Source organism: Anguilla anguilla, chromosome 11 (genome assembly GCF_013347855.1).
Source record: "Anguilla anguilla isolate fAngAng1 chromosome 11, fAngAng1.pri, whole genome shotgun sequence".
Lineage (NCBI taxonomy): Eukaryota > Metazoa > Chordata > Actinopteri > Anguilliformes > Anguillidae > Anguilla > Anguilla anguilla.
Window position 1 is genome coordinate 3,924,878 of NC_049211.1, and position 22,019 is coordinate 3,946,896.

The window sequence follows — 22,019 nt, forward strand, 5'->3', positions numbered from 1 at the left end:
CCCGAAAATCGAATTCTTGAATAAAATCGTAGACCAGTTTGCCTTCTGTCAAGTTCTGTCAAGCACTCGCATTATCGCACATTTGTTTTTGCTCCAAGTTGGTCACTTTGCAAAAAGAAGTGTTGCTGTAGTTTGCGCAAGTTAAGTCCACATCCGGATTTCACCTGACCGTGTTCTAAAATTGGTGCACGGCATTTTAAAGGCTGTTCAATATTTTCTTTTGCGGCCTCCGTTCAGTTTCCTGTGTGACAGTTTGTGGCTTTTCTGAGAATGAGTGCTGCTGAGCTAGCTAGCTAGCCAGCCAATCCATGTCAGTGACACGTCTGTGTGGGGAGACACGCGCCTCCATCCACACTCTAGACGCACACAGAGCGAGGAATGTGAATATCCTCCGTCTTCTCTCTCTTCCCCTTTCTCTCCTGCTCCATTGTCTCCCCCCCTTTGGCACCCCCCCCTCCCCACATCACAACCACCGGCACCACCCCCTCGCAGCCCCCCCTCCTCCCCCCCCCCGGACTCCCAGGGGTACTAGTTATTCAGAATGTGGTCAGCATGTGGATGTGTAATTTGCTGCTCATGTTGACACTCTCTGTATTGTTCTTAACACAAACCCCTCCAACATGTCGTTTTTTTTTTTTTTTTTTTAATCTGGGATTTTATTCTTTCAATTAGCATTTTTCTCCATCCTTCAAAGAGGGATTTCATCTTTCGTCTGGAAGGGGAAAAAAAGGCGTCTTGTAAACACGTCGGGGAGCTTTCAACTCGGCGTTCATGCTCATTACCAACTTCAAACTGCCGGGCAAAAATGCAGCTGTTTCAGCTGGGTGGGGCGATAAACGCGCATGAAAATAGCGATTGAACCGAAAGAGGAATGCTTCGTGTGGGAATGTTTATGCTCTGAAGTGTTTTTTTTCTTTCTTCTTCTCATTTTAACCACGTTACAAATGACTTCAGTAGCTGCTGCTCTTCTGTTCTGCTCTTCTGTTGTTCATCACTGTGTTTGCCAGTGTGTGCGTTTGTGAATAGCAAGGCCACGCTTATTTTAAATTGAAATTTCACACGACGGTTCCAGCGGAGAATCGGTTTTTGGAATTAAGCCACGATTTGACCACTTCACGTGCACCTGTTCTGCACTTTAATTGAGCAATCAGTGGTCATATTTCATACTGTAAAATGGTCTCTCTAGGGAAATCATTATAAATTATGCTTGTCACTTACTTCCATATGTTGTAGTAGTTGTGGTGACGTTTGTGAATGACCGTAATTACTACTCTGTACATACTACAGAATATAGTTCCCCCAAAATAAAATATTTTCAGATGTGTACACATTTCAGCGTTCTCTAAATACCCCCCAGAATAGTTTCACCTTGATATGTAAAGCTAAAAGGTTATTCGTTTTTTTAATTTTTTTTAACGGTCACTGTAATTGGCTCCTTTGCAGGAGAGTTACTCTTGCTGTGGTGATTGTTACCAGTCTGACTCCCCCAGGACTGCTGGTGTACACACTGTGTGCTGGCAACCCTAACTCACAAGCCTGGCTTGCTTGTCAAGCATCTTGATGATATCTAGCGTGTGTGAAATACGGGGGGGGGGGGGGGGGGGGGGGTGGATATTCATGAGCTCAGTCGGAGGGGAGGTAGAGGAGAAGAGGGTGTAGAGAGGGGGCAGAACGGCTCACCACAGACAAAACAGGAGGAGGGGGATAAATAGAAAAGAAAGAAAACACAGCGAGGAAAAAAAAAAAAAGACAAGATTTTTGCCACCTGATTAGAAGTCCCGGAAGGATATCTCTTTTTGTTTTCTTTTCCGTTTTCTCACTCCCTTTCTTTTGTTTTTGACTTTTCTGCATCAGCCACTCTCTGGTTTTATTGTTATTCTGTTTCCATGCAATTGCTTCTCCCCCCCCTCTCCCCCTCCCTCTCTTTCCCCCTCTTTCCCTGTCCCTCTCTCCCTCTGTCTCTCTCTCTTACTCTCTCCCTCTCCACCCTTCCCTGTTTCCCTGTTCTTCCACCTGCTCCCCCTCTGTCTGTGTTGGGTATGGAAATGAGGGTCCCTACCCAGCGTGTAGAGGTAATGATTAAACCACTGTGAACCCCAGACATGCACACACACACACAAGCTTGCGCATACGCACGCACACACACACACGCACGCGCACGCACACATACACGCACGCACACACACACACACTCTCTCTCTCACACACATACACGCACACACACACGCACACACATGCACTCACATCACACACACACACGCACACACAAGCTTGCGCACACGCACACACACACACACACCGCACACATACACGCACGCACACACTCATTTACACACACACACACACTCACGCACTCACATCACACACGCACGCACACACACATACGCACGCACTCACATCACACATACACACACACACGCACACACACTCTCTCACACACACACATGCACTGACACATCACACACACACACACGTACACTCTCTCTCTCACACACACACTCTCTCTCTCTCTCTCACACACACATGCACTGACACATCACACACACACACACACACGTACACTCTCTCTCTCACACACACACACACTCTCTCTCTCACACACACACACACACACACACACACACCTCAGCGCTCTCTGACAGACTCGCGCTCCGCTTCAAAGAGACTTTGTAAATCCCTCGTCGCTTGCGTGCGCCGTGTTCAGAGCGGCAGAGCGGCGGCAGAGCGGCGGCAGAGCGGCGGCCGCCGTAGTCTCTGCCGCTGGAATGTGCTGGAATGGCCTGGAGACAGCGAGCGTCGCGAAGCGCCCGCGAAACGCCCCTGCCCCCCCCTTTCGTCTCGCGCAGAGTTCCTCTTTTTTTTGTTGCGGTTCTTCCTCGCGTCTCCGCTCCTGTCATGGGACCAGGGTGCCCGTGCCTGCCTGTCTGCCACGTGGCAGTGGTGGCAGCGGCGGGTGGTAGTCGCGGTGACGGTGGTGGCAGCGGTGGCAGTTGCTCCCACGGCAGTGGGGTTTCGGAACGCGTTCTGGCGCACACCACTTGCTATGGGGGTGGTGGGGGTGGGGGCTAGGGGGCTAGGGGGCTAGGGGGTTGGGGGTGGAGTAACAAACATGTACCTGTAAAGCCTGTCAGAGATAACATCAGGGCCAAAACAGTTGCGAGGGGAACTTTGAACCTGTGTGTGTTTGGGCTGTTTGTCTGGCATTTCCACTGATGCTATCTCAGCACAGCTAGAGACCCCTCCCACTGCTGATCTGGTGCTATAGTAGCACTTAAGGTAACCAAAACGGTGTTTTTTTTTTTTAACATTTTTGATTTGGATGGAGCGAGGTAGCCTGCTCTGTGCTTCAAACACACACACACACACACGCACACACAAACGTGCAGAGATGGCGACAGAGGGGCTGGAGATGGTGCTGACAGAGAAACGCGTGGAGATGTAACGCACACGGCCCCTCACTAAACAGAGCTCTCGGGTCCTTCGAGGGCTCGCTGACGTCTGTGACAGGAACATGGGTGTGGCTGAGCGTCGCGCTGTTGACTCCGCACCCTGGAGTGGCTGTGTACATAATGGGGACAGAGTGGTTGTTTAGGCTCCCTTACATGTGGGAACGCTTGGCATTGTGCTGCGTGAATGAGCCAAATACTGTGTGCACCGGCGGCCCTGTGTGTGTGTGTGTGTGTGCGTGCGTGCGTGCGTGCGTGCATGTGTGTGTGTGTGTGTGTGTGCATGCCTGAGCCAATGTGTGTGTTTGTGTGTGTGTGTGTGTGTGTGTCTGTGACTGCATGTGAGTGTATAAATGTGTGCGTATGTATGTGTGTGTGTGTGTGCTTGCATGCGAGTGTGTGTGTGTGTCTCATAATGTTAGCATTTACAGCCTCAACAAACGCAGTTAGGTAGCAGTGTGTTCACACACAGTGTAATAGTGGCAGCAGTGTGTACACACTGTGTAATTGTAGCAGCAGTGTGTACACACACAGTGTAATAGTGGTAGCAGTGTGTACACACTGTGTAACTGTAGCAGCAGTGTGTTCACACGCAGTGTAATTGTGGCAGCAGTGTGCACACACAGTGTAATTGTGGCAGCAGTGTGCACACACAGTGTAATTGTGGCAGCAGTGTGTACACACTGTGTAATTGTAGCAGCAGTGTGTACACACACAGTGTAATAGTGGTAGCAGTGTGTTCACACACAGTGTAACTGTAGCAGCAGTGTGTTCACACGCAGTGTAATTGTAGCAGCAGTGTGTGCACACAGTGTAATTGTAGCAGCAGTGTGTGCACACACAGTGTAATTGTAGCAGCAGTGTGTGCACAGTGTAATTGTGGTAGCAGTGTTCACACACAGTGTAATTGTGGTAGCAGTGTTCACACACAGTGTAATTGTGGCAGCAGTGTGTTCACACAGTGTAATTGTGGCAGCAGTGTGTACACACAGTGTAATTGTGGCAGCAGTGTGTTCACACAGTGTAATAGTGGTAGCAGTGTGTTCACACAGTGTAATTGTGGTAGCAGTGTTCACACACAGTGTAATTGTGGCAGCAGTGTGTTCACACAGTGTAATTGTGGCAGCAGTGTGTACACACAGTGTAATTGTGGTAGCAGTGTTCACACACAGTGTAATTGTGGCAGCAGTGTTCACACAGTGTAGTTGTGGTAGCAGTGTGTTCACACAGTGTAATTGTGGTAGCAGTGTGTACACACAGTGTAATTGTGGCAGCAGTGTGTTCACACAGTGTAATTGTGGTAGCAGTGTTCACACACAGTGTAATTGTGGCAGCAGTGTTCACACAGTGTAGTTGTGGTAGCAGTGTTCACACACAGTGTAATTGTGGTAGCAGTGTTCACACACAGTGTAATTGTGGCAGCAGTGTTCACACACAGTGTAATTGTGGCAGCAGTGTGTTCACACTGTAATTGTGGCAGCAGTGTGTTCACACACAGTGTAATAGTGGTAGCAGTGTGTACACACAGTGTAATAGTGGTAGCAGTGTGTACACACAGTGTAATAGTGGTAGCAGTGTGTACACACAGTGTAATAGTGGCAGCAGTGTGTTCACACACAGTGTAATTGTGGCAGCAGTGTGTTCACACACAGTGTAATAGTGGTAGCAGTGTGTACACACACAGTGTAATTGTGGCAGAAGCTGTGTTTCTCGGGGTATGGAGTGGAATTTTGACAGGGCTCTGGAGTGAGGTTAGCAACAGAGCAAGTATGTGCTTGTCAGGGGCGGGGTGGGGGCATGGGGGGGTTGGTGGGTTTGTGTTTGGAGGTGCAGTACGAGGGTGGATGTAGACAGGATGTGGTACGAAGAGCACAATAGCGAGCCACTTTTGTCTCTTTTTCTCCCCGCCTCCCCCCCCCCCCCCATCTCTGAGGCAGGCTGTGCAGTGGTGTGATGGCGCTGTAGCTCTCTTCCTCCTTTTTGTGGAAATTTTAGCAGGTTAACAGGCTTAGCGTTTTTGGCCCTTTTTAATGTTCGGTTTGCCCGTGGCAACACAAAGACCCGTCGTTCTCTTCTCTCGGTCCAGGGGCCGTGTTTTCCCCTACTGTCCTGGGACGGTCGTCGCCCGCCGATTTAAGAGAGGGGCACGGCGCGTCGCTGACGCTGCAAAAACCGCGACCGAGTTCGCGCGGTCGGAAAAGGGGGATCGGTTTTCTTCTCCGACGCTCCGTAAAAAATGCGTTGTTTATCGCGCCTCAGCCCAGTTCAGCTCAGTTTATCGCGCTCCTGGTTTTGCTCTGAGGGCTGGAGAATAAAAAGCATCTTTCTCCTGGGATTACACCCCGCTGTTCATCCCTGGGCATTTACCCATAATCCCAAGTTAGATATTGTAGGGGGGGGGGGATGGGCAAGGGGGGGTATCATATACGCAACTCGCCATGAGCGTTTTCCGTAAATGCTGCTCTTTACCCCATTGGCTGAATAATGGCGCGCCTTGTGCTGTTCCCCGTAACCATGGCGAGATGATGTTTGTGTGAGAGCGTGTGCAGATGTCCTGCGTGCCTGCTGTTCGGCTGCTGATCTGAATAAGCCCGCGAACGCCCCCGGGCTGATCCCAGTGTGGCGCTGATGATGGTTTTTTATGTGCTGGTGTGCACTCTGCGGACTGGCGGGGCTAGAAGAAGAAGAAGAGAGAGCCAACCAGAGAGAATTCTGGGAATGGAAGGCTCCTCGTTTTGGATCCGCTCTTCAGCGAAGTCGAATCCGCGTGACGAGAATTTAACCAAATAAAATATTTGAATAGTCTGTTGATCTCTGTAGCTTATAGGTGTGCCCTTTTTGTGTTTTGTTGTTGTTGTTGCGTCGCTGGTGAAGGTGATGGCGTCGGCCTCTTTCTTACAGAATAGCGGCAGGATCGCGAGCAGGAGGGTGTGAATACTGATCAAGCGAAGAACGGCAGTTTTTTTTTTCTTCTTCTTCTTTCGCTCTCCTTTCATATCCCGAGCCTCCAGACATTTCTGCGTGCGGAGCCATAAATTAAAGATGAATCTCCCGCGCGTTCATCCACGCCACATCACGTCTGCAGAATTTCAAAAACCAAAAGTTGCATCCAGTGTACTGGTGTATTCATTAGGCCTTGAAAAAAAAAAAAAACTAAAACTGAAGTCAAACTGATTAAAATGTTTATTTTTTTTTTAAATATCTTTTTTTTGGTCTGTTTTCTGCGCCGTTTGAAATGGCGGTGGTTCTATCTCAACATTCCGTCTTTATTATTTTTCACCCGGGATTTTCAAAAACGCCAGCGTGCAGAAGAAGCAGCGGCCCCAAAACCCCACCGGACGTACGAGGATTTCTTTCAGAGGTCGAACTTCTAATTTAGCCTTCTGTTTTTCCCAGAAAGCGGCTGAGCCGGCAGCCTGGCTTTGCCTGAGAGGGTCCGTTTCCCTTTGATCGCTGGCGCCATTTTAATTGGTAGCCCAACTCCGTCTCATAAAAATATTAATGAAAAATCCTCTGGCTCTGGCTTTGCTCCCCTCTTTATTCCCCTCTAATGTGGGGCTGTGTGAGGAACGTGCGCCAGTGAGCCGATCGTTTCTGCTCGAAGGGCGCGGTTCGGACGGGAGCTGCGTGCGCTCTCTCGCAGTCCTGAGCGGGTCTCGATTGCGCGCCGGGCTCGATCGAGGCGAGGCCGTCTCGTCAGAACGAAGGGGGGCGGCTCTCTGAACGCCGAGCGGGGTGTTCTGGGGAGGAGCGCCTCGACGCGTGGAGGACCGAGGCGGGCCTTTGAAGAGCGGGGGGCTCTTGCGATGCTGACGGGTCTTTGTGGCGTGCTCAGAGAGAGAGAGAGAGAGCGATTGAAGTGAGTTTGCAGGCGCTACGGAGCGCCGTTCATGCATTCGTAATAACGGCCGCTCTCTTCCTCTTCTTCCTCTTCCTCTTCGTCTTCTTCTTCAGCAGGTAAGGGGGTGCCATGCCGGCCGCCGCTCCCCTGCTGCTCCTCCTCGCCATCTGGTGGTGGCCCCTGGTGCTGCTGCTGCTGCTGCCCCCGCTTCCCCTCGCCCGGGCCGGGCCGGGCAAGGCCCCCCCGCCCGGCGACCCCGCCCCCGCCTACACCGTCCCACCCGACCCCCTGACCGTTGCGCTCGACGGCGCCCCCCTCAGCCACCTCCTCCTGGACCCCGCCACGGGGCACGTCTACGTCGGGGGGGTGAACTTCCTCCACCACCTCTCCCCGGACCTGCGGCCCGTCTCCCTGGGCAGGACGGGGCCCAAACTGGACAGCCCCGACTGCCTGCCCCCCATCGACCCGCGCGACTGCACCCAGGCCCGGGAGACCGACAACACCAACAAGATCCTGCTGCTGGTGGAGAGGGGGAGCGAGGAGGAGGAGGAGGAGGAGGGGGGGGGGACGGGACGAGGAGGACCGCCGGCGCCTGGTCGTGTGCGGGACGGTCCTGCAGGGCATCTGCGAGAAGCGCAGCCTGGGGAACGTGTCCCGGGTGCTGTACCGCACGGAGAACCCGGTGGACACGCAGTACGTGGCGGCCAACGACCCGCGCGTGTCCACGGTGGGCGTGGTGGTGGAGCAGAGGGGCGCGCTGGTGATGCTGGTGGGCCGCGGCTACACCAGCAAAGGCCCCGGCGGCATCCCGCCGATCACCACCCGCCGCCTGGCCCCCGGCCCCCGCCACTCGGCCCCCGCCTTCTCCCACGAGGAGCTGGGCAAGCTGGTGGTGGGCAGCTACTCCGAGTACAACAACAACTTCGTGGCGGCGCTGCGGCACGGCGCGCACGTCTACTTCCTGTTCTCGCGGCGCGACGTGCGCGGCATGCGGGACTACCGCACCTACGTGTCGCGGCTGTGCGCGGGCGACGCCAGCTTCTACTCGTACGTGGAGGCGCCGCTGGAGTGCCGGGGCGGGCACAACCTGGCGCAGGCGGCGGCGCTGGGCCAGCTCCGCGGCGCCCCCCACCTGTTCGTGGCCATGGCGACGGGGCAGGCGTCCACGCCGGTGCCCGCGGCCCGCTCGGCGCTGTGCGCGTACGGCCTGGCGGAGCTGGACCGCGCGCTGCAGCGGGCGCAGCTGCTGTGCTACACGCAGGAGGGGCGCGGCACGCAGGGCCAGGAGGAGGCCTACATCGAGTACGAGGTGTCGTCCGCCTGCCTGCGTCTGTCTCAGGTAACCCCCCCCGCCCCGCCCCTGTGCCCTCCTCTCTCGCCGACACCCCCCCCCCCCCCCCCCCCCTGCCCTCCTCGCTCGCCGACACCCCCCCCAACCCCTAAACCCCCCATTCGCTCGCCGACACCCACCCCGCCCCTCCCCACTCGCCCCCTCCCCACCCCGCCCCTCCCCAGTCGCCGACACCCCCCCCGCCCCTCCCCACTCGCCCCCTCCCCCCCCCCCCGCCCCTCCCCACTCGCCCCCTCCCCCCCCCGCCCCGCCCCACTCGCCGACACCCCCCCCCGCCCCTCCCCACTCGCCCCCTCCCCCCCCCCCGCCCCTCCCCACTCGCCCCCTCCCCACCCCCGCCCCTCCCCACTCGCCGACACCCCCCCCCGCCCCTCCCCACTTGCCCCCTCCCCCCCCCCGCCCCTCCCCACTCGCCCCCTCCCCACCCCCCTCTGTCCCGCAGCCCCCGCCACCCCCCAGTCCCCCCCTCCGCACGCGCGGCCTGCAGCTGTCCGGACGCGTCACTCGCCCCCAAAGCGCCGGCGGAGAAACCGCGCCTCTCGCCCGCGTGGGCGTGTGCGGCCAACGGAAATCGGATCCCGCGGGCCGAGGTCAGGAGAGAGGGGGCCGTCACGCAGAGCAGGATGGGAGGGAGTGGGGGTGGGTAAGGGGGGGGTAGGGGGCAGGATTTGGGGGGGGCGCGTGTAATTCACGCGAGTCCGTGACTGGCAGCTGCCCTCAGGCAGATTAACTCCAGCTGCTTCATAGGCGCTAATCCTCAGAATGGAGCGCCCCGTTTGGGTCAGGCTCCGCCGACCCTCCCTCCGGTGGGACCTGGTTCCTGCAGCGCCCTTCGATCAAAAAAAACCCCCGCTCCCAGATCCGGAGTGTGGACGGGACACTGCTGCACGCTAACGAGCTCTGTGCAGCCTTCATTAAGCTCGCATTTCAGACGAAGGCTTTCCTTTCCGTCTTCCTGCACTGGTACTGTGTGTGTGAATGAACCCTAGGGACCTTAGCATGACTCAGACCCGGGTCTCACAGACTAAATTACCATCCCCGCTCAGAGTAAATTACCATCCCCGCTCAGACCCGGTCACTCACAGTAAATTACCATCCCCGCTCACACCCGGTCACTCACAGTAAATTACCATCCCCGCTCACTCACAGTAAATTACCATCCCCACTCAGACCCAGTCACTCACAGTAAATTACCATCCCTGCTCAGACCCGGTCGCTCACAGTAAATTACCATCCCAGCTCAGACCTGGTCACTCACAGTAAATTACCATCCCCGCTCAGACCTGGTCACTCACAGTAAATTACCATCCCAGCTCAGACCCGGTCACTCACAGTAAATTACCATCCCAGCTCAGACCTGGTCACTCACAGTAAATTACCATCCCAGCTCAGACCTGGTCACTCACAGTAAATTACCATCCCCACTCAGACCCGGTCACTCACAGTAAATTACCATCCCCGCACAGACCTGGTCACTCACAGTAAATTACCATCCCCACTCAGACCCGGTCACTCACAATAAATTACCACGAGCATGCTGGGATGCACTGAGATTTGTGTCCTCTCTGGGTGCTGCTTGTTGGCTTCCTCTGCGTGTGATGCTAAGCGCATTATCACCATAAAAATGCACTCATTCTCAGCATTTATCACTTGAGCTCAAGGACATGGGTCTCATTTCAACTTTGGTGAGGATGACAAACAGGATGTTTTCTTTAATTTTGTTTTATGTTTACTGAGAGTTGCCCCCTTCCCCTAATGAATCTGCGTCCATGCTTGAGCCGAGTGTGTGTGTGTGTGTGTGTGTGTTTTTATGTGTGTATATGTGTGTGTGTGTGTATATGTGTGTTTCTGTTTGTGTGCGTGTATGTGAGTTTGCATGTGTATATGTGTGTGTTTATGTATATGTGTGTGTGTATTTGTGTGTGGCTGCGTGTGTGTGTGTGTGTGTGTTTCTGTTTGTGTGCGTGTATGTGAGTTCTCATGTGTATATGTGTGTGTTTATGTATATGTGTGTGTGCGCGTGTGTATTTGTGTGTGGCTGTGTGTGTGTGCGTGCGTGCGTGTGTGTCTGTGTGAGTGTCTTTGTGCATTTGCGTGCGCTGTAGTGTGTAATGCATTAGAGGACGGTTTCTCTGCAGCGATGCTTTTAGTCCAGAGCCGAGTATAAAAATCCTGCTTAATCCTGCATCTGGCAGAGCTCCCCTGACCCACATCCTCACTGCCCTACTGTACACTTAACACCAGGCTGTCCTACTGAACACTCAACACCAGGCTGTCCTACTGAACACTCAACACCAGGCTGTCCTACTGTACACTTAACACCAGGCTGTCCTACTGTACACTCAACACCAGGCTGTCCTACTGTACACTCAACACCAGGCTGTCCTACTGAACACTCAACACCAGGCTGTCCTACTGTACACTCAACACCAGGCTGTCCTACTGTACACTTAACACCAGGCTGTCCTACTGTACACTTAACACCAGGCTGTCCTACTGTACACTTAACACCAGGCTGTACTACTGAACACTTCACACACTCAACACCATGCTGCCCTTTCTGCACACTCAACACCAGGCTGTCCTACTGTACACTTAACACCAGGCTGTACTACTGAACACTTCACACACTCAACACCATGCTGCCCTACTGAACACTCAACACCAGGCTGTACTGCTGAACACTCAGCTCACTGAACACCATGCTGCCCTACTGAACACTCAACACAAGGCTGTACTACTGAACACTTCACACACTCAACATCAGGCTGTCCTACTGAACACTCAACACCAGGCAGTACTACTGAACACTTCACACACTCAACATCAGGCTGTCCTACTGAACACTCAACACAAGGCTGTACTACTGAACACTTCACACACTCTCAACACCATGCTGCCCTACTGTACACTCAACACCAGGCTGTATTACTGAACACTTCACACATTCAACATCAGGCTGTCTTACTGAACGCTCAACACCAGGCAGTACTACTGAACACTTCACACACTCAACATCAGGCTGTCCTACTGAACACTCAACACCAGGCTGTACTACTGAACACTCAACATCAGGCTATACTACTGAACACTCAGCTCCCTCAACACCATGCTGCCCTACTAAACACTCAACACCAGGCTGTCCTGCTGAACACTCAGCTCCCTCAACACCATGCTGCCCTACTGAACACTCAACACAGTCATCAACAGGCTGTCCTCCTCAACACTCAACACCATGCTGCCTAACTGCACACTCAACACAGTCATCAACCATGCTGTCCTACTGAACTCTCAACACCACACTGTCATACTGAACACACAATTGCAGCCATGGTAGTCTATTGAACACTTAAAATCACCATCCCACCATGTTTTCTCCACATGAAAATTGTCATTCTGAGGAGGCGTGTGTGTGTGTGTGTGTGTGTGTGTGTGTGTGTGTGTGTGTGTGTGTGTGTGTGTGTGTGTGTGTGTGTGTGTGTGTGTGTGTGTGTGTGTGTGTGTGTGTGCGTGCGTGTGTGTGTGTGTGTGAGGCCGTGTGAGTCTCCTGTGTGTTGTGGTTCCGGCGTTACACGGTATTATCCTCTCTCACCAAAACAAGATAACCAGGATGATCTTTTCACGCATCCTGGTTATCTTGTTTTTATAATAATAAACCCGAGACCGTTTTAAAAAGGAGGAATAACCCTCAAATAAAGTCTGAAGTCTTATTTTGTGTTTTTATTTTTTTGATAGTTGCCATTACTTAACGGGTCAATGGTCTATCAAAAGTTTATTTCTCTAATTTCGCAAATATTGTTTGTTGTATTCTGAAATTGAAAATAAGTCCAAAATGACAGCGGAGTAATCAGCTAAAGTACATTTTTATCTTTACGAGCTGAGAGCAGTCTGTGTTTGTCTATGCGAGTGTCACCTTAGGGAGTGGCAGGTTTGCATATGATTGACGTTGGTTGACTGTGGGTCACTTGGTGTTAGTTCTGTGTGGAAGTGTTGTCTGTGACACTGTTTATGTACAGTAAGCCTGTTGAGTAGGTTTGCCCTGAGACCCTGACAGTGGAAACGCTTTGATTCTGGGGGAATGAGTGGGATGTGGGATGTGGCGCGGTTGATGAGTTGAATAGTTGTGGTTCCCTGGGAGTAGGTGTGTTCAGATTCTGTGGGAGTGTGTTCCGTAAGTCGTATAGTTCTCTCGTATAGTTGGACAAAGAGGTCTCTCTTTGTCCAACCGCCATTTTTAATGTCAGTATGTGATGAGCGTAGCCTAGCGTAACCTGGCATGCTTTCATCCGCACACATCCTTGTGTGACGGTTGTCTTTTCACCCTATTTTCTTTGTATTGTTCTCCCAATTATTTTTACTGCCAAGATTTTGTTTTTGATATTTTCACGCAAGTTGCCCTCTCACAGTTTCTATAATACTCAACTGTTCCGATGAACGCTTCCTGAACACCTGCCTGGAGCTGGAGTTAAACCCTAAACCTTTCTTTCATCTCCTCGTTGGAGAATTTATTGTTCTTTTTTATTTTTTTTGTTTGGTTTGTTTCTGTGGAAAATATGTGAGAAGTGCTCCAGGGAGAGTTTTGATTAGCAGCCTAACAGTATCCTGCTTCTGCTGCCTTGTTTGTTCCAGTAGATTTGCTCACCCCCCCCCCCCCCACTCCCTCCCCAATCCCCCCCCCCCCCTAAACAGTGAATGCTGTGCTCCCATACGTGCGGTATCATGTAAATTCTCCTGCAGCACATCTGACGAACATCTCTCTGTCTCCCCCTGCTGGCATTGCGTGGCCCAACCGTACAAGTTCTCTATTTTTAGTCGCTTTGGCCCTTGTGACTGATCTTTGCACGGCACAGTTGTAGTTGGAAATGTGAGACCCAGACAGAGTTATGGATGGTGAACGTGATGTCACTCAGGTTTCTCTCTCTCTCCCCTCTCCCTGCCCCCCCCCCTTCCCCCCCCCCCCCCCGGACGCACCCCAGAACGTCCTAAACGAGTACCCCTGTGGAGGGGAGCACACCCCGAGCCCCATCGCCAGCGCCATCCCGCTTTCGGCCGCGCCCATCCTGACGTGGAACGAGCAGCTGACGGCCGTGGCCTCGGCCAATGAAGTGGGCCACACCGTCGTGCTGCTGGGGGACAGGAGGGGGCAGCTGCACAAGGTACGCCCCCGTCCGAAAAAAACACGTCCCGCGCGGGTCCCCACCGCGTTAGAAATGCACACACGCACACACACACACACACACACGCGCATGCACTAATGTTAGAAATGCACACACACGCACTAATGTTAGAAATGCACACACACACACACACGCATGCACTAATGTTAGAAATGCACACACACACACACATGCACTAATGTTAGAAATGCAATGTGCACACACACACACACACGCACATGCTAACATTAGATATGCAGACACACACACATGCGCTAAGGTTAGAAATGCAATGTTCACACACTCACACACCCACGCACATTATGCACTAATATTAGAAATGCTATGCTCAGACACACACACGCATGCGCTAATGTTAGAAATGCAGTGCACACACACGCACACACGCATGCACTAATGTTAGAAATGCAATGGACGCACACACACACACACACACACGTGTGCATGCACTGACCAGCAGAAGCAGTGAGTCAGAGTCACCTTGCCAGTCTTCCATACAGGGCTCTACGCTGACGTTTTTCCCCTCCAAAGTGCACTCCTGCCCCTAAGCTGAAAAATTGAGGAGCCCACCAATGCATCCCAGTCAGTCGATGTGCTCCTAAATTATTTCTACAGTCAGGACACATCAGTCTGCTCCTTAAATGGGAGCACCATAGAGTCCTGCCATGGAATCAGAATCAGAGTCAGAATCAGACTTTATTGGCCAAGTGTGTTTCTATGGATACGAGGAATTTGACTTGATTTGTCAGTTGCTCTCTGTGTAACTGTCAAGACAAAGATCAGCCATGGTCCATGAGAATATGTACATGGTAAATATAAGTACGTAGGCCGGGGGGGGGGGGGGTGTTCAGTCAAAGACAGGGGAGGAGGGACTCACTCTCCGTACTTAGCTACCGTTCCGTTCAACCCCTGACCCCCACCCCGTTCGAGGGCTTCATCCGTTTTCTCCCACAGCGTGGTCGTCCTTTGTAATGCCTGCGTGGGAAACGCAAAGACGTCGGGATGTTTAACCGAAATCCAGCCCCCGCTGGATCAGAACAGCTTCACTTCTCACTGGTTTTATTTCTGTGCAAGTGCTGTAGTCATAGAAACCAAGTTCATGCCACAATGAGAGTATGTGTTTTAAAAAAAATTAATAAAAAAAAATGTGCTGCCATGTTTTAGCAACGTGATATCAGTGAACTGAGCTGTGCTTGTTTTAACACGGCTTTTAATGAAATACAGTATTCATAGCGCTGTGCGATGATAGTTTTACTCGTGCCAATTTTGTTAAAAAAAAAATTAGGAATGAGAATTCCTTGTGCAGGAACCAAATGCGGTTCTGCATTCTGAAGTTTGGCTAAATACAGCGTATCATCCACATCTCAGCGTAGTCTCTTCAACCGAAGCAAATAATTATCGCATTTTATTTCAAGCCCATTGTCTTTAAGAATGGAAGTTTGTTTACTGAATTGCCAAGTCATTCTAAATTTATGGTACCAGCCGCCACCAGCTGAACTTGCGTCACTGCGATTCAGCGGCAGCGTTGGCGGCCACGTTACTTTTTATAAACCTGTCTGGGGTAAAAGGCAGTTCCTTCTTTTTCTTCCACGCGCTCGAACCAGACAGAGCCTGTTTTGCGGTCCATTATTGTCTTCCCGATTTTGATTTTGTTCCCGTCTTTGTGAACTTATGAGACCGTAGACTAGCGCACGCTCAGACCATCAGTGGCTTCACTTTGATTCATTTTAAGACCGCCTCAAGAATCAAGTTGGTGACAGTTTCTTTTTTGATGCAGAAAGTATCTTTCTTCAGCTGCTTCGTGGAAGAAAAGACACTTCTTTAATGTGAACCCTAGTAAAAAACAATTTTGTGGCCTTGACATGTTGGGTAGTTTACGCAAGAAAATACACAGCTAGCTTTCAGTTCCTTTTTTAGCTCATGTATTACGCTCAAAAACAAAGGAGGCAATAAGGAATTATGTACCGTGAATATATTGTGCGTGAATATTTTTGTTGTGAATGAGCCAACAATTATTCTTAGATATGCAGTGCAGTCCTTTACTATTACACATTCAGTTTTTAAACAGCATTTGAATTGTTCTTATTCAAATGCTGTTTATATACTCCAGATGTATCAATAAAGCACTCCATATTTTGTGCATGAATGTGTTTGTTTTGACATGTTTTGACTGCACCAAATCATTCTTAGACCTGGAGTGCTTTATTTTTGCATGTGGAGTATTTGAATAGGAACAATTCTCTTCCACAGATTTTCATCTCATTTTCATTTTTGGGTATTGGTACATCCCGTATGCTTACAGATGGGTTGCACCTGTCAGATTTACTGTGTAAAGAATAGAGGATTGGCTAGTCATGTCTACGAGAAGATATCAGTTTTAACATTTTGATAAAAAACTCCCTGGTAGCAGTAAATTCTGCTTGTTAAATATTCAAAAATAGTGCTTCAGGCCAGCTTGCAATTTTATGTATGAGAAGCAGGAAGGTGGCAATGTGAAGAATGCTGACCTCAACAAGTACGCACTTGAACAAATCTGCCTCAAATCAACCGTCTCCCATTGTGCTATTTCCTGCGATCTTCCTGTACCTTTAAGGAATGTGCACGATTAGAGTTTTAAAAATTTACATTTAAAAAAAAAAAAAAAAAAAAAAAAAACGACTGAAACGGCAGCTGTTGGAGTGGTCTTGTTCTTGTTGACGCTTGTCTGAGTGACAGGCGTGTGCGGAGCTGACGTGTGCTTGCTGTTACAGCACACACGCTTTCTGCGGGGATGAATCAGAAGTTGAACCTCACCTCACCCACCCACCCTGTCCTGAATTTAAATGTTTTTGTTTTGATCGCAGAGACTTCCTCGTGGCTGCGGCGCGGTGTTTTTGAAAACACTCCGGGCCGACGGCCCAGGATTAGCATGAGCTCATGAGCGCAGGAGCAGAGTCACGTGTCGGACTGACTCATTTCATTTCCAAAGGAGTGTGTGGAGTGTGTGGAGGGTGGGATTGGGGATGGGGGTGGGGATAGGGGTGGGATTGCGGGTGGGGATGGAGGGGGGGGGGTGTGCTTGGGAGGGCAAAACAGGTTTGTTCCTGAAAGGCTTGTTCTTGGAAGTGCGCAGTCTGGTTTTTGAAAGCCTCCGTATTACCCCCCTAGGCACTCATCCTTACAGCAGAGCTCACACAACATGGCAGCTGATAGTTCCCTTGGACTGAGCTTTGCCTCACTCACTGCCGTTTAGCAGGCACTCTTATCCAGGGCGACTTACACAAACGTTGCGTAAACGTTGCATAAAGGTTGCGACATGTTCATGCCTTTTACCTTACATAGTATCTGTTCATACTGCATAGTATCCAATATATACTAAAGCAGTAGAGAGGAAGTAGTACTCGAGGCTACAGCAGCAGTGACCTTTCTGGGAATCAAACCTACAGCTTTGAGATTAAAAGCCCAGTTACTCATTAAGCTGTACTGTTGCTCGTTTCTGGTCCTAACCCCGCCTCCATATCCTGAAGGTCACACGTCACGTCCTTGAAGGTCACACCTGTGAGGGCTGGCCGGATCTCAGTGCCAGAGGTAGGCATGACCTTACAGTGTTTTTTTTTTTTTTACATGTGTGTGTCTGTGTGTCCCCCTCCCCCCCCCCCCCCCCCCCCCCCCCCCCCCCCCCCCCCCAGGTGTTCCTGAAGCCTGACGGCAATGGGAGTCTGTATGAGACGGTGCTGGTGGACAAGGACAGCCCCGTCAACGCTGACCTGCTGCTGGACGCTACCGGACAGAGTGTTTACGTCATGACCCGGAGCCGGGTGAGAGGAACGAAATGGCCCCTGTGGCCTCGGGGGTCCAGTCGTACCCATTACATTACGTTACATTTCATGGTCATGGACAGCTACAAAACACAGGTTCAGTAAGATACAATACTTATTTTGTACAGCTATTTCTGGCCAAGAACACAGTTTAGTTCACACAGTGAACACTATTCTGACCTAACCTCTGCAAAGCCAACTAGGCAGAAGAATAAGCTACAGTATTAGGACAAATACAAATTACCAAAAAGTGCTGGAATGGGGGTACATGTAACGAGGGGGGGGGAGGTGGATTTAGAATGAAATATACAGAGTGGTGGTGTGGATGCAGGTTTCTGTTTTAGCTCTAGCACTAATACACCTAATTCAGTGAATTAACTAATCATGCTCTTCAGTCAAGAGCTTCAAAAGTAGAATCAGGTGTCTGTCGAAGCCAGTTCTCAGTCACTGTGATGTGTGACTTTGTACACCGCGGACTCATATGTACTTTGTTAGAGTTGAATTAACACCAAGCATTTTAATGTATAGTGGGGGAAAAACAATGCAGCCATTTGAAAGTCACTGAATCTGCTCACTTGTAAAATAATTCTTAACTGGTAGATTCCCAAATGAAGCTTGGTACAGAGAAGCGGTGTGACCCGACCTGCAGTGTGACCCTACCTGTCTCCCCCAGGTGACCAAGGTGCCCGTCTCTCAGTGTGGGCGACACATGGACTGCGACTCCTGCCTGTCTGCCTGGGACCCCTTCTGCGGCTGGTGTGTGCTGGAGGGCAGGTACTGCAGTCCGGGACTTTTTAAATGTATTATTATTTTTTAAAAACAATACATTTGGTGCCCCCCCAATGTGGGGTTGAGGATGTCCAAATCCCGCCCTAATCTGGACCGACCGACTTGTCTGTAACCCGCAACCGCGTGCGAGCCCCACTGCCGACTCGGTTGTACTGTAGACCAACGCGGTTCCCCACCGAACCGCATGGTGCTGCCAGCTGCTTCTTTTCACACCGCTGACTACAGCTACGCTCACAGAGTGGAGTCAGAGGAAGACCTTTCGTATGCGGCTTTAGCGTGCGGTCCATGGGGTACCCTGTGGATCGTCAGGGGTCCCTAAATAGTGATGATCTGCTGGCCCCTAACAGACCGTACCCTCCCGGAACCTAGGTGACTTCAATATGCAGTTGCACGTCACCCTGTGGAGCTACTGGCTACAGTCGGCACTGGCACGGTCCGGATTTGGTCCGAGACCATCTCGTTTCTTTAGTAGTTATACAGAATAAAATATACAGATATGTGTTGTTTTTTTCTATCAAGCTCATCAGCAAAGCGGAAGAATTTATTGCTCGCCATACTTCTTTTTTTTTTTAACAAAGCTTACTTGAAATTTTGAAGTCTCCTGTGATCATGAACTCTTAATTTTCAGAATGTGTAAAAACCCATCATACATTCTGTACCTCATTGTGTCCGAACTTACCTCACCTTATTAGAACCATGTTGTCTTGAAGCCGCACTCATTATTGGTGCTTGAATCTCTCACCTGCCCATTGGCTGTCCCCTCTCCTCAGATGCACCCGCAAGCTGGAATGCTCCCGGCAGGCGCGGGCCAATCACTGGCTCTGGAGCTATCGTCACGGAAACAAGTGTGTGACGGTGGAGAGCCTCAGTCCAGCCGTTCAGAGCAGAGAGGAGCGGACGCAGGTACCTGCCCTTAACACACCTGTGTGATTTTTTACCAGTTAATTTAACCTTTATTTTACCTGGCGGTTCAGTTAAGATCGGACTGTTATTTACGATAAGGGCCCGGCAGGAGTCAAAAGAGCTCGGGTGGAGGTGGTGTGATGGTAAACGCGTTCAACCTCTCTGCTGTGGGAGTTTTCTTTCAGTTCTCAGCCTCTAAGCCTGTTTGCTCGATACTTGCAGCTCATTAATGCTTGGTGTTGAAAGTGGCTCGTCTGTAGCGATGGCAGCGCGTCTTCCTTTCCGCAGTTTTTTCCTGCTTCGTGTAACGTGTAAATGCGTCTTCGTTGCTGCTCATCAAGCTGCAGATATATCCGTTAGCACGTCAGAGGCGTGTGTGTTCGTTAGCGAGTGTTTTGTTGAATCTTTGTAGAATTTAGCATGTCTGAGCACCCTCCCCCCCCCCCCCCTCGGGGGCTTGTCACCCCGCCCCCCCCCCCCCCCCAGGTCTCCCTCACAGTGGTGCAGTTGCCCTCTCTGTCGGAGGAGGAGGCCCTGACCTGCTCATTCGGCGACCTGCGTGATCAGCCCGCGGTCGTCAAGGAGACCAGCATCGTGTGTCAATCACCGCTGCCGGAGGACCTCCCACAGAGCCCTCCTGGCACGGGTGAGTCTCATTGGGTCGCTGTCCGGTGACATCACCGGGTATGTTTCGCATAAATTAGCGGTTAACGCATTACCCCCATGTGCATTGCACAATTATTTGTGAAATTTATATTTTTGAAAAATTTGTAGTCATGCGTGTAAAATGTATACAGTGTTTTCGAAAATTGTGGCAGTTATGTTGCCCTTTGTCATTTCTTCACTTTGCCTGTGTTAAACGGATATAAGAGGTAGAGGAGACTTGACACCCTCATTAATTAGCACGCCATTCAATTATTCATATTATTATGGCGATAGCAATTCCACTTCTTATTGATGCCGAAACAAGGTTTCAGAGGCTAACCAGTGGGGGGGGGGGGGGGGGGGGGGGGGGGGGGGGGGGGGGGGGGGGGGGGGGGGGGGGGGGGGGGGGGGGGGCAAAACGTGTCTATCGCTGAATATTTTAGCGAGTTTTTGGAAACGTGGCACTTTAATTAAATTTGGAGGCAGGTACTCCCCGCGTGTGTACTTATTCAAATCTCAGTATGTATATTTGAAAGTGCTGATCCTTCGGCGCGAGGACGGCTGTGCTTCCAGTTAAGCCTCCTTTCATCGTTCGGCTTTCTTCCGCAGCGCTCCTAATCGGACACGTGACTCCCCCCGGAAGCCCGTTTCAGGCAGACGCTTTTAATGGAAATGCTACAGTTAGCGGGCAGTCCGCTGCCTAATTGACGAAGCTTGCTTTGACGTTCTTAATGAAATTTAGCCGGCGTCTCCGTGCTCCTAGGCCTCGCCAAAAATAATTATTTAACGCTCGGGGAGACCGAATGAAGGTTGAATAAAGAACTTCAAAGCCTGAGTGTAATTGAACGCGCTTTTTAAACTTAAAACTGATACAGCAAACGCTGCATTTTCATGAGTATTTACAAATGAGTCAAATGCCATTTTAAAAAAAATATGTTTTTTGGGTTTTTACCCTGTATTTGATAGAACAATGTAGAGAGACAGGAAGAATTAGGAGGAGGAGAGAGAGAGAGAGACGTGCGACAAAGGTCGGCGGTCGGATTCTAACCACGGCTCACGTTGAGCATGTGGTTAGCGCTCTACGGGCTGCGCCACTAGAGGCCTGTCGAATGTTATTCCGTTATTGAAGATCATATTGAAAGATGATTTTGCATTTTAGGCGTAATCCGATTCAGTTGAAATATCATCCATACCCTATGCTCTGTCATCGGATTTGTTTTACGTGTACGCAGAGGGTTCTGACGTTGATGTGTCTAATGAGTCGAAGTTTTTGCAGAGCCGTATAATAACGTGCGGATTTCCTCCTCTCTGTAGATCATGTGACCCTGCCCGTGGCCCTGATGTTTGGGGAGGTGATCATCTCTCAGGCCAACATGACCTTCTATGACTGCAGGGCAGCGGGACAGCTCAACAAGACCTCCCCGTGAGTGTGTGCGCACACACACGCACACACACACACACACACACACACGCATACATACCACATACCACACACACACACACACGCACACATACCACACACACCGCATGTTCACATTACACACACACATACCACATACCACATGCACACATTATACACACACACACGCACACATACCACATACACACACACACACTCTCACACTCACACATGACACACACACACACGCATACATACCACATTTACACACCGCATGTTCACATTACACACACACACTCTCACACTCATACATAACACACACACACCACATACACACACACGCACACATACCACATACACACACACACACTCACACATAACACACACACACACTCTCACACTCATACATAACACACACACAGACACGCACGCACACTCTGACATGCTGTATCTCTGAAATGTTTCAGGTGCATGGCGTGTGTTGGCAGTTTGTGGCCATGCCACTGGTGTGTTCTGGATCAGCTATGTACACACAGAGACAAATGTGCCCATCAACACATCATCTACAACATGCTGGTAAGATTCCACCTCCTTCCCCTTTCCTCTGATAAACTCCACCCCCTACCCTCTGATAAACTCCACCCCCTACCCTCTGATAAACTCCACCCCCT

The 22,019-nt window shown here is 51.0% G+C and overlaps 1 protein-coding gene across 1 annotated transcript in view; it reads left to right on the plus strand.

Annotated features, from left to right (window-relative positions):
* Positions 1 to 22,019, plus strand: part of plxnb3 (plexin B3) — a 70,650-nt gene that overhangs the window by 25,749 nt on the left and 22,882 nt on the right. The window contains 9 exon segments of the mRNA XM_035380880.1: positions 7,401 to 7,857; positions 7,859 to 8,626; positions 13,615 to 13,794; positions 17,484 to 17,612; positions 18,286 to 18,386; positions 19,172 to 19,304; positions 19,791 to 19,950; positions 21,264 to 21,372; positions 21,816 to 21,924. Of these exon segments, the coding sequence (XP_035236771.1) occupies positions 7,417 to 7,857; positions 7,859 to 8,626; positions 13,615 to 13,794; positions 17,484 to 17,612; positions 18,286 to 18,386; positions 19,172 to 19,304; positions 19,791 to 19,950; positions 21,264 to 21,372; positions 21,816 to 21,924 (2,130 nt within the window). The 5' untranslated portion in view covers positions 7,401 to 7,416.